At 46.7% G+C, this 20,612-nt stretch overlaps 1 protein-coding gene across 1 annotated transcript; it reads left to right on the plus strand.

Moving 5' to 3' along the window:
• Positions 1-569: 569 nt before the first annotated feature.
• Positions 570-20,456, plus strand: RSPH9 (radial spoke head 9 homolog (Chlamydomonas)). Its single transcript, XM_006860501.1, has 5 exons — positions 570-859; positions 4,980-5,145; positions 8,430-8,559; positions 9,021-9,167; positions 20,234-20,456. The coding sequence occupies exons 1-5, from the start codon at positions 633-635 to the stop codon at positions 20,392-20,394; spliced, it is 831 nt and encodes a 276-aa protein (XP_006860563.1). The 5' UTR covers positions 570-632; the 3' UTR covers positions 20,395-20,456.
• The last annotated feature ends 156 nt before the right edge of the window (positions 20,457-20,612 follow it).

Below are 20,612 nucleotides of genomic sequence, written 5' to 3' on the forward strand. Positions count from 1 at the left end.
TGTGCTTGAACAGCTGACCTTGTGATTCAAACCAATTTTGCAATCCAGCGCATTAACCAGCAGCGCCACACAAGGGCTCTAGAAACACTGTATTAAAGTGTTGAGTCAGTTCCGACCCATAGCGATCCTGAATAGTGTTTCCAAGGAGCCGCCGGTGAGCTTGAACCGTCGACCTTGTGGTTCAAACCGACTTTGCAGTCCAGCGCATCAACCCCACAGCGCCACACTGTAGTCTATCTCTATTAGGGAAAGCCACACTGTCGATGTGAAACTGAAGACCCTGTCCCATAATCTGGAGAGGAAAGGGGAGGATCTAGCGTATCACCTGGTATGGTGCTGTAGGCTAAACACTGGACTGTTAACTACAAGGTCGGCGGTTCAAACTCACAAGCTACTCCTCGGAAACCCTATACTGTGTCGATATGAGTCAGAACTGACTCAGCGGCACTTAACAACCTGCTGGACGCAAGATGCTCCGTAGGGAGAAGGGCTTCTTCCGACTGGGCTGGGCTTCAGGTGGTCACGTGGGTGGAAACTTGGCTTCCCGAAAGACGGAAAGGCGGAGTTTTCGGTATCCATGGAGACCTCGTCTCTTGGCAACTTGGCAGGCGTTGAACAGAGCCGCAGGCCTGATGGACGCCGAGAGCCTCCTGCTGTCGCTGGAGCTGGCGTCCGGCAGTGGACAGGGTCTCAGCCCTGACCGCCGGGCCTCCCTGCTCACTTCTCTCATGCTGGTTAAGCGCGACTACCGCTATGATCGGGTCCTTTTCTGGGGCCGCATCCTTGGCCTCGTCGCCGATTACTACATCGCGCAGGGCTTGAGTGAGGACCAGCTTGCACCGCGCAAGACCCTCTACAGGTGGAGGCGGTACCTGGAGCCCGCAGAGGCCTCGCAAACATACTAAAGGGGGCCGCTGTTGCTGAGTCCGAAGGAATAGGAAAGGGGTCGGGGCCCAGGAAAGACAGGATATGACGGGAAACAAAAGGGTCTTGGAAAGTTGGTTGCGGGTTAAGGGGTTGAAACTGGGCATCTTGAAGCAGAATAGAGCGGAAGGAGGCGGGAAATGGATGGAAGTGGTCTGAGGGGACGGGGCCCTGGGAGGGTAGATTTTTCTCCTTTTACAGCAGCCAAGAGAAGCCAATATACTGATAGGCTTGTAATAGAGACTGGGCCAAGAAAGCAAGGTAAGAGTTTTTGGAGACTGGAGCCTTGGAGTAGAAGCCAGGTGTGGGCCAGGTGTCCAACTTGGTATTCCGAAGGACTCAGTTTGGAGAATGATCCGAAACCTTGGTAGGTGAGGGAATGATGTTTGGAAACGAATCCAAAAGCATCTTAGGTGTGGGCTTTGCAGGTAGGAGGTGCTCTTGGAAGTAGTGAACAAATGTGAAATGGAGAGAAAAGGGGTTTGGAACTGGCAAAAATTCATTGGACACTACCATCCAGCCACTTTGACTACGATCAACGATGGTGGGTAGCTCACCACTTTACACAGCAGTCTGTTCAGGAGGCAGGATTTGGAGACTTCACTTAGCTATCCATGTAGCCATCTAACATTGATTAGAAGCATCCTGTGCTAGAATTGAGCTTTCAAAGGTAGCTGAGATGCACCTCTGTTTTCTAGTTTCCCACATCCTAGGGAGACAGATGTGTAACGCAGCAACGAAATTACAGTGTACAGTGAAAACTACAACAGAGCTGTACACAAAGGAGGGCTGGGTGGAGGCATATTCCTAGGAGGCAATTAAATAAGATCCATAAAGGAGCAACTTGTTTTGAGATTTGAAAGATGAGCAGGAATTCTCCAGCAAGGTGTGGGAAAAGTCATACCAGACAGAGAAGAAAATTCTGCAACTACTTGTTGGCTGGGGAGGACTTGGGGTGTTTGGGAAAACCTCAGGTAGGTAAACATGACAGTGGCAGCAAAGGGTGTTATGTGGGACTGGATGGAGAGACCACTAGGGGTTTGAACGTTGTCCTGTAAGCTCTAGGAAGTCATGGGTCTACAAGAGAGGAATGTTTAGGAGCTGTTGCAATATCTAGATGAGGGGACTCCTGAAGGAAGGGGTAGTGAGAGAATGGAAGAGAGGGGCTGGATTAGGAATTTGTAGGACTTGAGACTGTTTGATGTGGGGTGGGGGTGGGGATGGCAAAGAAGAGGTAAGGGTGAGTGCTGGCACCACTAGCTGGGAGAGACAATTCAAGGAGTCAGTCTAGAGTCTAGGGAGGGCAGTGAGTTTAGTGTTAGGTGTCTTGGAGTGGGGTGGGGGGTGGCAGGGTGTTAAGAAGGCATACTAAAATATAGATCTGGGTTTCAGAAGAGAAATCTGGGCTGCAAATAGAAATTGGGACTCATTTCATCTTATTCTATCAGTATTTATTTCTTGAGTACCTCCTATGTGCCGGATGTTGATCTCGGCACAAGGGACTCAGTGGTAAAGGAGACAAAATTCTTGTCTCTTGGGACCTTAGATTGTCTTGTGTATGTGAAGGGGAGAGACAGTAAATATATGCATATATTATGTGCTGTTTTCTTTACCTGCTGCTGCTATTGCAAAAATACCACAAGCGGTGGGCTATAAGTTCAAATTCAGGGCACAGGCAGGGCTAGAGTCTCTCTCTGGTATTCCTTGGCTGCTTGTAAATGAATAGTATCTGTTTCACTCAGCTGGACTTGTGTGTCCGTCCAGAATGGAGAGGTTTAGGACCCACTGTACTCCAAGATAATCTCATTAGTGTAACAAAAGAAAAACCCTCTTTCAAAAGGGTCAAATTTATAGATACAGGGGTTAGAGGACTTTAGCAATTCTTTTTTTGTTTAATGTTTTATTGTGAATTATATGATAGTTTACATGACAGAACTTTAGTTTTATATTCATTCCATCGTATATCATTTCATTGCCATGGTTCCAGTTCCCTCCATGCATCATCAACCAACCAAAGGGTATACCCTACAAACCTGCCCCCTCCACTCCCCACTCCCCCCCCACCCCCAGTCTTTAGCACACAGTCCCTTTCCCTCTTTGGATCCAAAGTCCCCAGCCGCTTCATCACTCCACGTCGTTGTCTCTACCTCTATCTCGGACCTCGCTGCTTCTCTGGGTAGGGTCCCGCTCTGGGCTCTTCCCCTTTGATGGTCCTAGAGACCTCCCCTCCTAGACTGGAGAGTTAATCACTCCCTTCCTTGCTATAAAACATCTACCTTTACATTTCCAACCCTCACAATCAGTCCTGATAACAATTATTCACTATTGTATCACAAATGACCCATCTGCGTTTCATTTCATCAGCTCCGTCTAGACAGATTGGATAGTACTCACTGGAGATTCTGCCTTCCTCCATGCCCCCTGGCTCTAGGTCCCCTCTTGAAAGCTTGAAAGCCCGTCACTTCTTGCCTTTGTAGTTCCCCCACCCCCATTTTGGGTTTTAACAATTCTTTTGGGGAACCACAAATCAATCCATAACACATCATATGGTGCTAGTGTTGCAACAAAAAGACAGCAGTAAAGGGGATAGAGATGCAGGATGGCATGCTATTTTAAAAGCGTGGTCAGTGATGGGCTCTCTGATAAGGTGACATTTGAGAAGAAATTTGAAGAGACTGATTAAGTGAAGTATGTGGCATTTACAAAGGCCCTGAGGCAGGGATGTGCTTAGTTTGTGGAACCCCATAGATTTTAGTATGACTGGAAAGGAGGGTGAGTATTGTAGGATATAAGTTCAGAGAGGTAAAGGGTGGGGAGACAATGAGGCACAGTCTTGTGGGGATCTGTAAGGATCTGTAAGGATTTTGGAATGTTTTGAACATAGAAATGACATGATCTGACTTTGATTTTAACGGGATCGGTTGGTTGTTGGGTGGGGGTAGACTAAAGGGAGAGCAGGTGTAGAAGCAGGAAGACTTGTTAGGAGGCTACTGCAATATCTGGGCAAGAATAGATGATGGCTTGTATCAGGTGGAAGCAGTGGAGATGGTTGGATTCTGGATACCAAGTAGGCTGTAGCTAGGGCCCAGGGAGTAAGGTGAATGAAACTACAGAGAGAAAAAAGGCATGAGAATAGAGCCCTGGAAGTACTTAAGGCACTGAAAGAAGGAGAAGGAAAATGTCAGAAGAAACAGAAATGGAAAAGCATTTTTAGAGCCCATAGATGACCTCTTACCAAGCAGTTTCTTAAGAGCGGTGGGACAGAAATCACAATATAGTAGGTTGAAGAGTGACATTAAGGGGAGGAAGGGCACCTGATGGGCAAATTGTTGTTCTGAGATTATTGTTCAGTGCTGGGGAAGAGGAAGGTGGTACAGGAAACGGGCATTTGTTCAGAAGGCACATGGATTTGAGAGCTGGTGTTGTTTCAGAAGGCTAAGCTGTTTCATGTTGAGTAGGAGCCAGTGGAGATTGAAGAGTAGGAAGAGGAGCAGAGAACAAACTGGGGAGGCACCTGCTGACAGTGGGTTATAAAGGAGTGGGAAATCCACACTTCCTATCCTGACTGGAAGTGAGAAAGAAGGGTTTGGGTAGGGGCTGGTGGGTGGTGAGTACTCCTGAAGACCTCAACGGAGGAGAGATCCTTGAGCATGGGCTGGACTTCCCTGAGAAGTGGGGGAGATGGCCATGTTGTCGGCTCAGCAGGCAGGCCAAGCATTAGTTCAGGGCACCATGAAAGCAGGATCACCCTTAAGTGAAGAAAGCTCACCTTCCAGAAATTTCTCCAGAATTTTACAGCCCAGATATCTAGGAAGAAGCTCTTTTAATTTCAATCTATGAGATCTTTCAAAAAAGAAAGTTCAATTTGAATCACCTATGGTAGTGAAACATAAACTACAATACTTAGGGCTTCTTGGGATCTCAGAACAGCATTGGGAGATAGGTATGAATCCCCAGAGCTTTTCTTGGACCTAACTCCCTGAGGAGAAGGGAAGGCAGAAGACTGGGTGAGGTGGAAGCTGCGTTCCACAAGGTGATATGGATGTTGTTGGCAGCCTGAACTGCATGGAGTGGAGCCTTTTGCCACCTGCCACAGAGGAGATGCTACTGCAGACATCTATGGTGAGCGGCCGCTTCATGGGAGATCCCTCACATGAGTATGAACACACAGAGCTGCAGAAGGTGAACGAAGGTGACAAGGTCTTTGAAGAAGAAGTGGTGGTGAGTGAAGAGATGACAAGGACAAGGGGGTCCTGAATGAAGAGGGTCTGGCCAATAGAAACCCAGCATAATGGAAATGATAACAGCACGATTGCTAATCTCTCCACCCTTGCACTAGATCAATTCCTAGAAATAGGTCAGGTATTGGGTATCTAGAAACCATGTTCTCATATGTGTGTCATCTCTTAATCTTTACAACTCTATGAAGTTGCTATATTACTTTCTGGATGGCACAGAGAAGAAACTGAAGTTTAGAGAGGTTAAGTGACTTGCTTAGGGTCACGTTGTTGTTAAGTGCCATGGAGTCAGTTCCAACTCATAGTGACCCTGTATAGTGTTTCTGAAGAGTGACTGGTGGGTTTGAACAACCTACCTTGTGGTTAGCAGTCCAGTGCGTATCCTACAGTGCCACACCAGGACTCCAGGGTCATGTAGCTATAGGCAGATCACAGAGATTATTGTGGATTTACATCCAGACCACCATAAGAAAATGAATATCTTAATAAAGCGAGTCACACAAATTCTTTTGGTTTTCCTAGTACGTATAGAAGTTATACTTGTACTATGCTGTAATCAATTCAGTGTGCAATAGCACTATGAAAAAGTTTTGAAATATTGTGAGAATTACCAAACTGTGGCACAGAATTACCAAACTGTGGCACACCAGGAGAGCACATGCTGTTGATAAAATGGTGCTGATAGACATGCTTGCTGTGGGGTTGCCACAAACCTTTAATTTGTAGACAAGGCCATCTCTGTAAAGCGAAGTAAGGAGAGACACAATAAAAACAAGGTCTGAGGTATGGAAGGACAGAATGGGGAGAGTGGGGGGTGGCTGGAAGACGGGCCTGTGTACCTCTTGGGTAAAGGAGTGAGCATAAGCTCTTGTGTTTTTGGTCAAAAATGTTTGACTAGATAATACATTATTTGGTTCAAAAGTCAAACATACAAATACAAGATGATGCCCAAAGTCTGGCTCTAGATCTGTGATGCCTTAGCTGCAGTGACTGCTCCTCCCATCTGACAACCTTAACACCTTCAGCCTCAGTTTTCCTCCTATCCCTGCCCACTAGACACCCAGGCCGTCTTTCTGAAGGCCAGTAATGTTACTGTTTTGTATTTGTGTGTGTGGATCTGTGTGCTGTGGATTGAAGCAAAGGCATCACTATGGCTCAGGAGTTAAAAATGCTGAATCTGGGGCCCCAGCAGCAGAATCTGCATTTTAACAAGAAATTCCCAGAGGACTCGAGTGCACATTAATACGTGAGAAACTAGTTTCCAAACACATCGTGTGAAAATACAAACCTCAGCATAACTCTTACTATACATGTCCTCTTTTTACCTGGAAAAATAAGAAATGGTAGCATGCTACACACATATTTCTGCACCTTACCCTTGTCAATGATCAAATGATATATTCAGTTAACAATGTGTTAACAATTAACAGATACTTCTCTTCTGTGCCCTAAGGAGCCTGCACATTTCCTCCGAGCATTTTGGGAATGTACCGTCATGCATTTAACCAGGGTCTTATTATGAATATGTGGGTTTCGAATTTTCATTCAGACAAACAATACCACAGGTATTGAACCTGTACACATGTCATTTCCCATATGTTCATTATCTTGGAAAGATCAATTCCTCAAAAATGGAATTGTTAGGTCTACAGGTCAGGAGCCCGCAGTTGGAGAGTAGACAAACCTGGAATTGAAAACCAGTTTTTCCATTTGGACCTGGGTGATCCCAAAGGACTGTGTCTCAGTCTGTAAACCCTCAGCTGCAACCCAGCCCCTCACACCTGACAAGCTTACTCTTCCTGAACCTCAATGTTATTTTCTGAGATAAACAGATTTACTTTGCAGGTTTTTCTTTTCTTTTATAACTTTCTATTGTGAGGGTGTACAGAGCAGATCAATTTTCCATTCGGTAATTCACACACATTTTGTTTCATCTCATTGATTACTTACTTTGAAGGTGAATATTAAATGAGGTGAATATGTAAAGCCCCCGGCCTGGGCACTTTGTAAATATCAGTTTCTGTCTTCTCTTAGACAGTTCAGCTTGACAGCTCCTGAGAAGTTGGTGACTCAGTGACTTGGGGGCTTCTGTTCATGTGTTTTCTTGTCAAACACTGCTTTCCCTCAAACATCTCTGTGAAGTCTTTTTGTTCAGGGTCCCTTGATATTTGTAACTAAATTTCACCTGCGTAAGTCCTAGTGTGGTGCTGTAGGATAAATGCAGGACCGCAAGGTTGGCTTGAACCACAAGGCCAGTGGTTCAAACTCACAAGTTACTTCTTGGAAACCCTATACTGGGTCGCTATGAATCAGAACCAACTAAATGACACTTAACAACAACAAACAACATTATTATCATATGGGAAGATGCTTGGGAAATAATGTTAAATCAAAGTACAGGGTATAAAATTATATAAATGGTGAGTAATTTTGCCTTCAGTATATGCGCAGATGTAAACAGACTAGAAGGGTATTGCCAATATATTATCAACTAGTGATTATCTTTGGGAGGTGGAATTATGAGTGTCTCCAATGATCTCAGTATGCGTTTCTCTGTTTTCCAAATATTTTCTAGTGAACATGATTGTTTTTATATTATAGAAAGGCATAAGATGGTATTTCTGTAGAAAGATACATGTTGTTGTTAAGTGCGATTGAGTCAGTTCCAACTTGAAGTGACCCTGTATAGGGTTTCCAAGGAGCAGTTGGTGAATTTGAACCATCAACCTGTGGTTAGAAGTCCAGTGCATATCCTACAGTGCCACACCAGAACTCTAGAAGGATACGTTGTTGTTGTTAAATGCTGTCAAGTTGGTTCTGACTCATAGCCATCCTGTATAGGGTTGACAAGGAGTGGCTGGTGAATTTGAACCCCTGACCCTGCAGTTCAAACCGACCTTGTGGTCCAGTGAATTCTCCCACAGTGTCATACCAGGACTCTGAAGGATTTGTTGTTGTGGTTAAGTGCTCTTGAAGTGGTTCCGACCCAAAGTGACCCTATATAGGGTTTCTGAAGAGACATAGGAAACCATTAACAGTGGTTGGCCCCAGGGAGGCATTGAGGAATTGAGGCATTGAGGAAAAGACTGGTTTTTGAAAGTCTAGAATTTGCACCACCTGTAAATATTTTCCATTCAAAAGTAAAACTGAGAATAACTTTGAATCCTGTTAAGAGAGGGGTGATGGTCCACCTATGATGATTTTCTGTGGGCCTGGCACGGTCTTACGGTGGGCACAGTGGTTAAATCGAATGGCTTCTCTCCTCAGATTCAGATCAAGGAAGAGACTCGCTTGGTGTCCATTATTGACCAAATTGATAAGGCTGTGGCCATTATCCCCCGAGGCGCCCTCTTCAAGACTCCTTTTGGGCCCACCCATGTCAATCGGACCTTTGAAGGTGAGTTCTCTGGGGTCCCCCTCAAACAACAGGAGGGGTCTCTTACTAAGTACAATTGGACCCATGTCCAAGAGTCCAATGGTAACCGGTTCACTTCGTCAGAGAACGAATAGCTATGGGCACATCATCAGTGGTCTGGCATTAGTTACCTGGTTATGGGACACTAACGCTCTTCTGTCTTATGGGTGGGAGAGCCTATGACTCTTACCTAGTATTTGTGTGCATCTGGTCTTCCTGCCTCCCTCCACCGTCCCGCTTGACTTCCCGCCTTGGGTATCTCCTCTTTGTAAGATTTGGACCAAGTTTGAGCTGAAGGAAATCTACTCCCTCATCTCCCTTCACTTCTAAGTTAATGGATAACCGAATCCTTTGCAATCTCCTCCACATGGTCCCAATGTAGAGACAAAGGGAGTTTTAGGTTTGAGAATGACCATCCCTTCTTGCCTGTTGCTTCTTTCTAGGACTGTCCTTGTCTGAGGCCAAGAAGCTTAGTTCCTATTTTCACTTCAAAGAAGCTGTTGAACTAAAGAATAAGACCTTGCTTGAGAAGGCTGACTTGGACCCCTCCCTGGACTTCATGGACTCCTTGGAGCATGATATCCCCAAAGGTAATGGCTCATTTAATTCCAGGACATAGAAACTGCCTCTGGGTGTTCCACCTGCCATTCTCCTTTGAGAGTGAAGCCAAGAGCCTGGATGGGAATTGGTTGGTCATTGTGGGCCCTTAAGGATGAGGTTTTCCCAGAGTCTAGTCTAGAGCCCAGCTCATAATTGTTATTGTTAGGTGCTATCGAGTCAATTCTAACCCAAAGCGACCCTATGTACAATAGAGCGAAACAAACGTTGCTACTCTTGAACCCATTGCTACTGCCACTGTGCCAATCCATCTCACTGGGAGTCTCCTTCTTTTTCTCTGACTCTCTACTTTACCAAACAAAATGCCCTTCTCCAGGGACTGATGATCCTTCCTGATAATATGTCTGAAGCATGACCATAATATGGTCTTCTTGGCTTCAAAGGAGAATTCTGGTTGTACTTCTTCCAACACAGACTTGTTTGTTCATGATACTTTGAATTTTCTCCTCCAACACCATAAGTCAAATGCATCAGTTCTTCTACGGTCTTTTGTATTCATAGTAGATGCTGAGTAAATGTTTGTTGAATGACAAAGATGGAAATGTCTTCCATATGCTTCCACAGACAGGAAGCATCTCAGGACCTCACAGCAATCTTGAATGGAGGCAGGTTGGGAATCTTTCCCCCCATCCATTCATGAAAATGTCCATTGAAATACTAAGCATGCTTGCATTGTAAGTTTTAGACTTTGGGAGGTGCTTGGCACATAGCTGGTGCTCATTAAGTGGATGTTAATTGAATGAAAAACCACCTGCTAAGAAAACAAGTTCTGTACATTAGTTCCAGCTATGTGTGGGGCACCTTTTAATCTTAACTCATACAGTTTCAGAGACCTTCCTGTGCTACAGGCCCCATCTGGCCTAGGCACAAAGCCAACAGTTGTTGGCAGGAAGCCCTTTCTGCTCCCTCCCTTGAGCTGTGCCCATGGAGGACCTATCCTGGGAGATGCTCCTTCTCTGAGGTTTTACCCCAGAGTAGTGCCAGGTGCTAGGTAGTTGACATAGCCACTGGCTCAGCATCCTGCTTCTTCTCCTCCCCACACCTGATGTTTGAGGACTGGAGGGATTTTGATGTTGGTGATGATAATGGCAATGATTGTGGTAATGATGGTGGAGTTGGTTGTGACTCACAGTGACCCTGCATAGGGTTTTTGAGGCCGTAAATCTTTACGGGAGCAGAAAGCCTCATTTTTCTCCCCCTGGAATGGCTAGTAATTTTGAACTGCTCACCCTGAGGTTAGCAGCCTGACTCGTCACCACTACACTACCAGAGCTCCTGTGATACTGCTGATGTTGCTGCTAAATGCTGTTGAGTCAGGGTCTGACTCATGGCAACCCTGGATAGGGTTTCCAAGGAGCAGCTGGTGAGACTGAACTGACGACCTTATGGTTCATACTGACTTTGCAGTCCAGTGCATTAACACACAGCATGACAACTAATTCAGAAAAGGGATGAGACTGCTTCCTGTGTAGCAGACACTGCTCAGCGCTTTCCATTTCTCATTTCTATGTTCACAGTCATCCTATTAGGTGGGGTGGGTCCTAATATCAATCCCACTTAACAGATTAGGAAACAGATGCAGGGAGTTAAGCCCGTGGAAATAATTCGAGCATTATACTTCTGGACTCTGGCATTAACTATGGAGCCAAATAGATGGTGTTTCCTTTTAAACCAATAAAAGGAATAGCCTGACAATTGTCACATCCACCCCCACTGTGGTGGCTTGTGTGTTGCTATGATGCTGGAAGCTATGCCACATATATTATAAATACCAGCAGGGTCACCCATGGTGGACAGGGTTCAGCTGAGCTTCCAGAAGAAGGAGAGGCAGACCACTTTTGAATGGGTAGTAACTAAAAATGTTATGAATAGGAATAAAACATTGTCTGATATAGTGCCCAAAGGTGAGCCCCTCAGGTTGGAAGGCACTCAAAATATGATGGAAAAGAGTTGTCTCCTCAAAGTAGAGTTGACTTTAATGACATGGATGGAGCAAAGTATCATTTGCTGATGGTGCACAACTCAAAATGAGAAGAAACAGCTGCAAACAACCATTAGTAATTGGAACATGGAATAGCTCAGAAAACTGCAATTCATAAAAAATGAAATGGAACGCATAAATATTTATATATTAGACATTAGTGAGCTGAAATGGATCAGTATTGCCCATTTCGAATTGAGTTATCATATGGTTTACTATCCCAACAATTACAAATTCAAGAGGAATGATGTTGCATTCATCATCAAAAAGAACATTTCCCAAAATCTATCTTGAAGTACAATGCTGTCTGTGATAGGATAACATCCATATTATACAAGGAAGGTCAGTTAATACCACTATTACTCAAATTTATGTATCAACCACTAATGAAGCTAATGAAGAAATTGAAGAATTCTGTCAACTTTTTCAGTCTGAAATTGATCAAACATGTCATCAAAATACCCGGATGTTAATGGTTATTGGAAAGTGAATGTTAGAAACCAAGAGGAAGGATCGGTAGTTGGAAAATATGGCCTTGGTGATAGAAACAATGCTGGAGATTATATACTAGAATTTTGCAATAAGTCCAGTCAATGATTTATTCATTGCAAATATCTTTTTCAACAACATAAACAGTGACTATATACATGGACCTTACCAGATGGAAGCTGAAGAAAATGAAAACATGTCCATGAGAGACAAAATATAACATTGAGTATATCCCACCTGTATTTAGAGATCTCATTAGATGGATGGAGTCCTGGTGTGGTGCTGTGGGCTAATGCACTAGACTGCAAGGTCAGTTAGAACCACAAGGTTGGTGGTTCAGGCTCACAAGTCACTCTTCAGAAACCATACACAGGGTTGCTGTGAGTAGGAACTGCTCAATAGCACTTAACAACAATGTAGAGACCATCTCAAAAACATGATACTTTGATGCATTAGACACTAATGACCTAAGATCAGAGAGTTGTAGGAACAACTCTCTGATCTTAAGAACATCATACATGAAGAAAGCAAAAGGTCATTCAAAAGACAGGAAAGAAAGACAAGACCAAAATGGATGTCCAGACAGACTCTGAAACTTGCTCTTGACCATAGAGAAGCTAAAGCAGCTGGAAGAAATGAAGTAAAAGAGCTGAATAGAAAATTCCAAAGGGCAGCTCAAGAAGACAGTCAAGTATTATAATGAAATGTGCAAAGACCCAGAGTTGGAAAATCCAAAGGAAAGAACATGCTCAATATTTCTCAGGCTGAAAGAGCTGAAGGAAAACTCAAGCCTTGGATTGTAATATTAAAGGATTCTAAGGGGAAATTTTTGAATAATGCAGAGAAAAAGAGGAAGACCCCCAATGAGATGAGTCAGCCAAGTGGCATCATTGATGGCGTCAAGTGTGGCAGCAGTAGTGAGGTTGGCCCAGGATCGGACATTGTTTCGTTCTGCTGTGCATGGGGTCTCTATGAGTTGGTTCCGACTCGATGGCACCTGACAACAACAACATACTAAAAATAATTGGTTGATGTTCTATGTCAAGAGGTAGCATATGATCAAGAACCAATGGTAATGCAGGAAGAAGTTCAAGCTGAACTGAAAGCATTAGCAAGAAAAAAGGCTCTAGGAATTCATGAAATGTTTCAACATACTGATGCAACATTGAAGGTACTCACTTGTCTATGCCAAGAAATTTGGAAGACTGTACCTGGCCAACCAATCGGAAGAGATCCATATTTGTGCCCATTCCAAAGAAAGATGACCTAACAATGCAGAAATCATCAAACAGTATCATTGATGTTACATGCAAGTAAAATTTTGCTGAAGATAATTCAAAATGTGTTACAGCAGTACATTGACAGGATGCTGCCAGAAATTCAAGCTGGATTCGGAAGAGGATGTGGAACTAGGGATATCATTGCTGACCTCAGATGGGTTTTGGTGGAAAGCAGAGAATACAAGAAAGATGTTAACTTGTGCAACTATGCAAAGGCATTTGACTGTGTGGATCATAACAAATTATGGAAAACATTGGGGAAAATGGGAATTCCAGAACATTTAGGAAACCTGTATACTTTAAGAAATCTGTACATAAACCAAGAGGCAGTTGTTCAAACAGAACAAGGAAAACTGAAAGGTTTTAAAATCCAGAAAGGTAGGTGCCAGGGTTGTATCCTTTAACCATATTTATTCAACTGTATGCTGAGCAAATAATGGGAGAAGTTGGATTATATGAAGAAGAACAGGGCATCAAAATTGGGGGAAGACTTTTTAATAACCTGAGATATTTAGATGACACAACCTTGATAGCTAGAAGAGAGGAGGCCTTGAAATACTTATTAAGATCAAAGACTATAGCTTTTAGTATGGATTACCCCTCAGTTTAAAGAAAACAAAAATCTTTATAATTAGACCAATAAATAACATCATGATAGATGGAGAAAAGATTGAAGTTGTCAAATACTTCATTTTGTTTGGATTCACAATCAACACTCATGGAAGCAACAGTCAAAAAGTCCAACGATGTATTGCATTAGGCAAATCTGCTGCAAAAGACATCTTTAAAGTGTTAAAGAGCAAAGATGTCGTTTTGAAGACTAAGATGTACCTGACCCAAGCTATGGTATTTTCAGTCACCTCATATGCATATGAAAGTTGGACAATGAATAATAAAGATCATAGAAGAATCAATGCATTTGAATTATTTTTTTTGAAAAACATTGAAAGTATCATGGACTGCCAGAGGAACAAACAAATCTATTTTGGAAGAAGTACAGCCAGATTGCTCCTTAGACGCAAGGATGGCGAGACTTCGTCGCAGGTACTTTGGACATTTTATTAGGAGGGACCAGTCCCTGGAGAAGGACATCATTCTTAGTAATGTGGAGGGTCAGTTAAAAAAAGGAAGACCCCCCTCAACAAGATGGATTAGCACAGTGGCTGCAACAATAGACTCAAATAGAAAATTATGAGGATGGAGCAGGACCGGGTATTGTTTCATTCTGTTGTGCATACGGTCACAATGAACTGACTCAAACGGACTCAAAGGCACCTAACAACACCACCTAACCCCCACCACTAGGGATACTTACCTCTGAGCAACAGTGAACCATCAGATGGGCTGGAGCTCAGGTGGAGAATGGGATGGCAGTAATGGTTAAAGGCAAGAGCTCTGGGATCAGACAGCCTGGCTTGGAATTCCAGCTCTGTCACTTACTAGCCGTGTGACCTCAGACATGTTCCTCAGTTTCCTTGTGCCTCAGATCCCTCATTTCTATAAGACGGCAACTATATTTTGACTTCATTGGGGTTGTTAAGAGAATTATATATATACAGAGTTAACATATATACAGAATAGTTATGACAGTGCTTAACACATAGTAAGGACTCAGAAAATATTCCTGGTATGATTTTCATTAACAAAAAGGCCTTGGGGTGGGGGGGAGCCGGGGGCTGGACGGGCCTAGGAGAGCCTAGAAGGCCAGGGCACTAGGAGTTGTTGGTGGGTTGTGGGCAGGCCTGTGAACGAAGGCAGCAATGCACTGGTGCAGAGAGCAAGAACAAGCCAAGGATCAGGAAGCCATTCAGGAGCTACTGCAGTGCCCTGGTGGTGCAGTGGTTAAAGCGTTCTGCTGCTAACCAAAAGTTCCAAAACCATCAGCTACTCTGTGAGCGAAAGTCGTGCAATCTGTTTCTGTAAAGATTTACAGTCTTAGAAACCCTACGGGGCAGTTCTACTCTGTCCTGTACGGTCACTATGAGTCCGAAGCCACTCAGTACAGTAGGTTTGGTTTTGCTTTTGGTGTTGGACAGTGTCCTTGGCTCCTGAGTATCTTCCATTAAGGAACAGCCACTCTGGTCTTTGCCACATGGGGGCGCCCGAGTCAAGCTGCTCTGAGCGTGACCAACTCTGCAGTGATGGATACAGAAGGGGCTTGTGATCTGGCAGGAGGGCTGGCTGGTGGGGGATGGGGTGGGAAGGGTTTATAGGGGCTCCTCAGACCTCCCTTATCTCCTCTAACTCTGCACTCCCAGCCTGGCCAGGAAACTGGAGGTGGCTGCACATCCCCCACTCATAAAAGGAGCAAGGAACTCTGGTGGTGGGACCCAGTGCCAGGAGCTGAGAGGTGGGCTGAGAAGTCCTTTTAAACTGAGGGCATCAGCCCACCTCCCTGATTCAGGCGTGACTGGAATGCCTTCTCACTTGCAGCTGATGCTCCAGGATTGGAGGAGGAGGAACTTCCTCTTCCAAACTGGGTGATGATGGAGTTGACACAACAGTGCCTCTTCCCCGTGGAGTCTCATCCATGCAGTGGCAGTGGTGGTGGTGCTGAAGGGGTGCTAGGGCCTTTGTAATCAAGACTGAATCGGACCAGATGACTTCCTAAGGGAACTCCATCAACCACTACCTGCCCTGTCCTTGAGGTAAAGGGCCACAGGAGGCTGATCTTTCTTGTGTTGTTATTAAAGTGCCATCTAGTCAGTTCCCATTCATAGCAAACCTCTATAGGGTTTCTGAGAAGTAGCTGGTGAATTTGAACTGCCAACCTTGCGGTCCAAACCAACCCTGAGGTCGGGTGCTTATCCAGGACTTTCTCATAGCAGTGGGGAAGATGTGGTAACTGTGCAGTCTTCCTATAGGAGTTCACTCTGATGTGGTACCTAATGGTCAAGGCAACCCCACAGGAGGGTACAATATAGGGCTTGAGAGGTGGATAAGCCTAAGACCCTAAATATCTGCCCTATCTGCCTCAAGACTGAAGGACCAGCTGCTTGCTGTACCTCCCAGTCCACCCGTATGGCAATGTTTGGGTGTTGGGGCCTTAGATGTATGGACCGCTGCCATCTCTTGTGTATGTGAGCCTGAGGGGTAGGTTGCCCTGGGTCCTGCCTTGGCAAACCTCCCCAGGCCTCCTCTTCCCTTATTCCCAGAGCTGCCTCCAGAAAGCCTCCAGGAAGTTAGGCAGTTTTTCTTAGGATGCCTTGATGGGGGCTGTTGTGTGGACTGGGGTGGAAGTAGGGAGAGTGGGGGAACACAGACAGCTCTGACTTTGCACCCAGACTCCCTTCTTTATCAGCTGGTCCAAGAGCAGAATGAGCAGCAGGGAAACTTTCTTGCCAAGCTCAAATTGCTGGGCCCCTCTAAATCCCAAGGCAGCCTTCTGGGACACCAGGACTGGTGGAAGGGATGAAGTTGGCCTGTTTTTTGCCCAGGTAAAATTCAGAATTTCCCCATGGTGACCTGCCCTTTCTGAATCTGAGGCAATTGTTCAGAGGTCTTTGTGTCACCTTGGAACAGGTGCAGTTTAGGCTCCCCTGTCCCCGAGACTGCTGCTCTCTGTGCTCATGAAGTAGACCAGGAGCTCAGCAGCCTGTCCCTGGACCAGCCTTGGCTAAAGAAAAGGATGAGAGGGATATTGCCTGGGGCCACTTATATCCTCAAAGGAGCTCTGGTAGCGTAGTGGTTATGAATCAGGCTGTGAACTGCAAGGTCAGCAGTTCGAAACTACCAGCTGCTCCGCGGGAGACAGATGAGGCTCTCTCTGATCCTGTAAAGATTTATAGCCTTGAAAACCCTGTTCAGGGTCGGAACCGACTTGACGGCACTTAACAACAACTTATATCCTCAGGTGCCACCCTGCCTCCTTGGATCTGCAGTTAATGGGAGTGGGTCGCTTTGGGGTTCACCACCTATTTCTGGGGTGGTGGGCAACAGCTAAGAGTTTTCTGGCCTTGAGATAGATAGAGCATTAGATTAGGATGCAGGAGACCAGATTTCTAGGTTGTGTTTTTGTTAATTGCTGTCAAGTTGGTTCTGACTCATAGTGTGACCCTGTGTAGGGTTTCTTACCTTGTGGTTCACAGTGCAGTGCTTATCCTAGGTTGTTGTTGTTGTTAAGTGCCATAGAGTCGGTTCTGACCCACAGTGACCCTGTAGAGGGTTTCCAAAGAGTGGCTGGTGAGCTTGAACCGCCGATCTTGTGGATCAAACCGACTTTGAAATCCAGTGCATTAATACACAGCACCATCCTAGGCAGGACTCTGCTATCCAATGCTCTTTAACTTTCATCCTTTCAGTAAATAGCCATTGAGCAGATTTTATGTTAGATACTTGGGATACCATCATGAACCAGAAAGGGGCATGGGAAGATCAAATTAAAGAGTATGGTGAAGGTGTGTGACAGGGGCCTTATAATTGGGGTCACTGGTGTCCTGGGAAGCAGAGAGGGGTAGGCAGAGAGCAGCAAGAAAGGCAGCACATGGGAGGACTGAAGGGCAGAACTCCCGTCCCTGCTCTACTGTGGTCCTGCACAGCTGAGGTCCGAGGGAGCCGCCAAGCCCAGGACCATGGGACTTCATCACAAGTAAGCTCTTAGTGGCAACTCCCAGTTCAGACAGCAGAGGGCAGCATAGGGCCTGGCTGTGGACAAAGTGGCCTTTATGGTTGTGGGAGTTGGGGAGGCGGTCAAAGACACTGGGGTGTTGGAAGGAGAAGGATCAGCTTTCTCTTGTAGGAGGGGGTGCAGATAGCTCCTCCCATCCCAGTCCTTTGGAAGTTTGGCCAAAGGGTGTGTGAGTTTCTGCATGATAGGGCCTGGTCCTGTTCCTCTCTGCGTCAAACAGAAATCTGCCCCCTGGCCACTAGGGGTTTGACTCTACTTTATAGCACAGAGGAGGGGTACCTGTTCTGAGGAAAGGGACCTATGGCTGTTTTTTTGGGTAACGTCACGTGGCACTGGTCTGAGGATAGGGTTTAAGTCATCTCTGCTGCCCTTTCTTGGAGTTCTGGTATGGCACCATAGGATAAGCACTTGATCTCAAGGTCAGTGGTTCAAACTCACCAGACACTCCTTGGAAACCCTGTGCAGGATTGCTATGAATCAGAACCAACTCGACAGCACTTAACAAGATTAATGGCTGCCCTTTCTTAGCCTTGGTCCCCAGCCTGGCCCACTCCCTCCCTCAAATTTTCATCAGAGCTTTGCTGCCTTTCTTCCTTGGAGGCAGGACAATGCAATTATGAGAAGTAACATCTAGGCCTGAGGATCCCACCCTAGCAAGGTGGGTAGGAGACCCCAGGAGGACTCCCTACCAACTGCAGCAGGTCCTATACTCCTGACTACTGGCCTGTCCCCCAAATACATCCTCTGGAGAAGAGTGGCTGCTGGGGTGCTGGGGGTGGTGTCTGGGGAGACTTGGGAGATGGGCCCTAGGGACCGTGAACTGAAACACAGGGGCTGCAGGAGGCCTCTTGCCCCCAGAGCCCTAGAGCACGCAGCACTGGCTGGGCCCAGCCTTTGCAGCAGTTGCAATAAGAAAAGTGGGTGAAGGTGACAGCAAGCGCCCTGCTCCCCAGGTAGACGCTACGTGACTCCTGGCACGTTGAGAGTCTGTGTGTTTCCTGGGCGACCAGCTGAGCCAGGGACAGAGAGAGGAGGATGGAAGTGTGACGGGAATGCAAGGGAGGGAGGGAGGCAGTGCCGGCTGGCAGCCCCTCACATGCCAGCTAGCGTGCTCCTCTGCCGGCACCCTAGGCCTGCTCCCCTGCCTGAGCACTGCATTTCTTTAGCATGCTTGCCAGTTCCTCCTTGCTCCCCACCGATGCCCCTTATGTACTGGAGACAAGGGTGGACTGGCATTGAGGGCAGGATGAGACTCAGCCCTTGTCTAGGTTCTGGTGACCCTCGACCAGCTAATGGTCTAGGTAGGGGCTCTAGGGCAGCCTGTGGCTCTGGCAGCCCTCCCTGGGTAGACAGTGGAGCAAGGCAGAGCCTGACCTTCCCAATTCAAGGGTTCCATGAGTGGGGTGGGCCTGTCTGTAAGAGGATGCTCTGGGTCCTGGTGGGGGTGACTAAGGGAGCACTGGGGAGTGGTACCTTGCCAAGGCCGGTACTGGGAACACCGTGTTCAGTCACACCTCCCCCCAGGCAACGTTGGCTGATGAGTGACAAGGGGAGCAGCAAGCCAGGGCCTCTCAAACTCCCATGAGGGCAGGTGATTACACCCTGAACAGAGCTGAGCTGCTGCACAGTCTGGGGTTCCCTGCAGCCAGGTCTCTTGAATATGGGGTGGCCCTAGTGGGTGGGGACTGAATGTGAGGCTGTTGGGTGTGGAGTGACCAGGGTGGGCCATGGTTGGAGGAGGCCTGTGGGAAGCTGAGGCGGCAGGAGCAAAGCAGCAGGGCTGAACTGGCAGCTGATGAAGGCCTCCAAGCAGCCCTCAGTGCATCGCTGGCTGGTCCAATACCAAAACCTTCAAAGCATCGGCCTTTCTGGCAGGCAGTGAGCAGAGCTGCGGCTGGCTGGGAGAGGCCTTGGTGCACAGGGGAATACAAGCTCCAGATCTGCATCCAGAGGAGATCTTCCCAGGCTCCTTCCTCCCACACAGTGGCTCCCTCCCTCAGACCTGGAGCTGGATCAGACCCTTGCCGCCAAGTCCTCAGCGCTGCACAACTCAGCCCCAGGCTGGGTTTCTCCTGTCTGGAGGAATAAAATCCAGGGCAGAACCTAGTGAAGACAAAAGCTCATTAGCTGCAGCCCAAGTCCCCTCCCGCCAAGAATGGCTCCCAGTCTAGCTGCCAGCAAGGGCCATTGAGCTGGGAGGCTTAAGTGGCCAAACCCCTATTCCAGCCCCTGGTCTGTTTGAATCCATCTCAGGGCAAAGGGCTTTGGGACTCGGACAGAGAGCAAAATGGCATCCTGGGGGCAAACCCAGGGCAGGGTAGAAGGGTTATGTATGTTTGTGTGTTGGGGGAAGTTTGGAGTCTCGCTCCAGTCCAACGGGCCATGGATTCAGCCTCCTCCCCCACTCAACCTTTACTAGACTTGCTGACAGGAACAAAACGGACTGGTTTGCTTTTCACCTCTTTCATTTCCTTTGCCCTCCCTCTAGAAGACAGTTTAATGAGCAGTGAAATGGCTAAGTGGCAATCAGGAGGAGGAAAGTGCCTGGATAATTAAATTGTCTCCCCTTTTCCCGTGGAAGCTCAGCATATGGGCTTGGCTGCCTGAGGACGCAGTGCCTCTGCAGAGTAGCCAGGCCTCACCTGCTTCCCGCTCCCCTAGGGTCCTGGAGCATCCAGATGGAGCGGGGCAACGCCTTGGTTGTGCTGCGCAGCCTGCTCTGGCCAGGTCTCACCTTCTACCATGCTCCCCACACCAAGAACTATGGCTACATCTACGTGGGCACTGGGGAGAAGAACATAGACTTGCCCTTCATGCTATAGGATGGGGGTCAGCCTGGTAATTTTTGATGTAAAGAATCAAAATGTTATTTTCGTAAACTTCCCTGAGCCTGGTCTATTGTTCTGTTCTGCACACACCCCCGCTGGACCCCCTGCCTCAGTCTGGTGTCCTGGCTTTGAGGAGGCAGAGGATTGGAGTGTGTTAACATGAGAAGTGTTAACATGGAGAGATGCCACATGATGAAGAGGACTGGAAATGG

The sequence above is a fragment of the Chrysochloris asiatica genome, unplaced genomic scaffold, assembly GCF_000296735.1.
Source record: "Chrysochloris asiatica unplaced genomic scaffold, ChrAsi1.0 scaffold00038, whole genome shotgun sequence".
NCBI classification, from domain to species: Eukaryota; Metazoa; Chordata; class Mammalia; order Afrosoricida; family Chrysochloridae; genus Chrysochloris; species Chrysochloris asiatica.

Excerpts from the sequence above, each read along its gene's own strand:
- RSPH9 (XM_006860501.1), top strand. The coding sequence starts at position 633 with ATGGACGCCGAGAGCCTCCTGCTGTCGCTGGAGCTGGCGTCCGGCAGT. Across the intron at positions 5,146-8,429 it reads TCTTTGAAGAAGAAGTGGTG|ATTCAGATCAAGGAAGAGAC; the intron begins GTGAGTGAAGAG and ends TTCTCTCCTCAG. Across the intron at positions 9,168-20,233 it reads GGAGCATGATATCCCCAAAG|GGTCCTGGAGCATCCAGATG; the intron begins GTAATGGCTCAT and ends CCGCTCCCCTAG.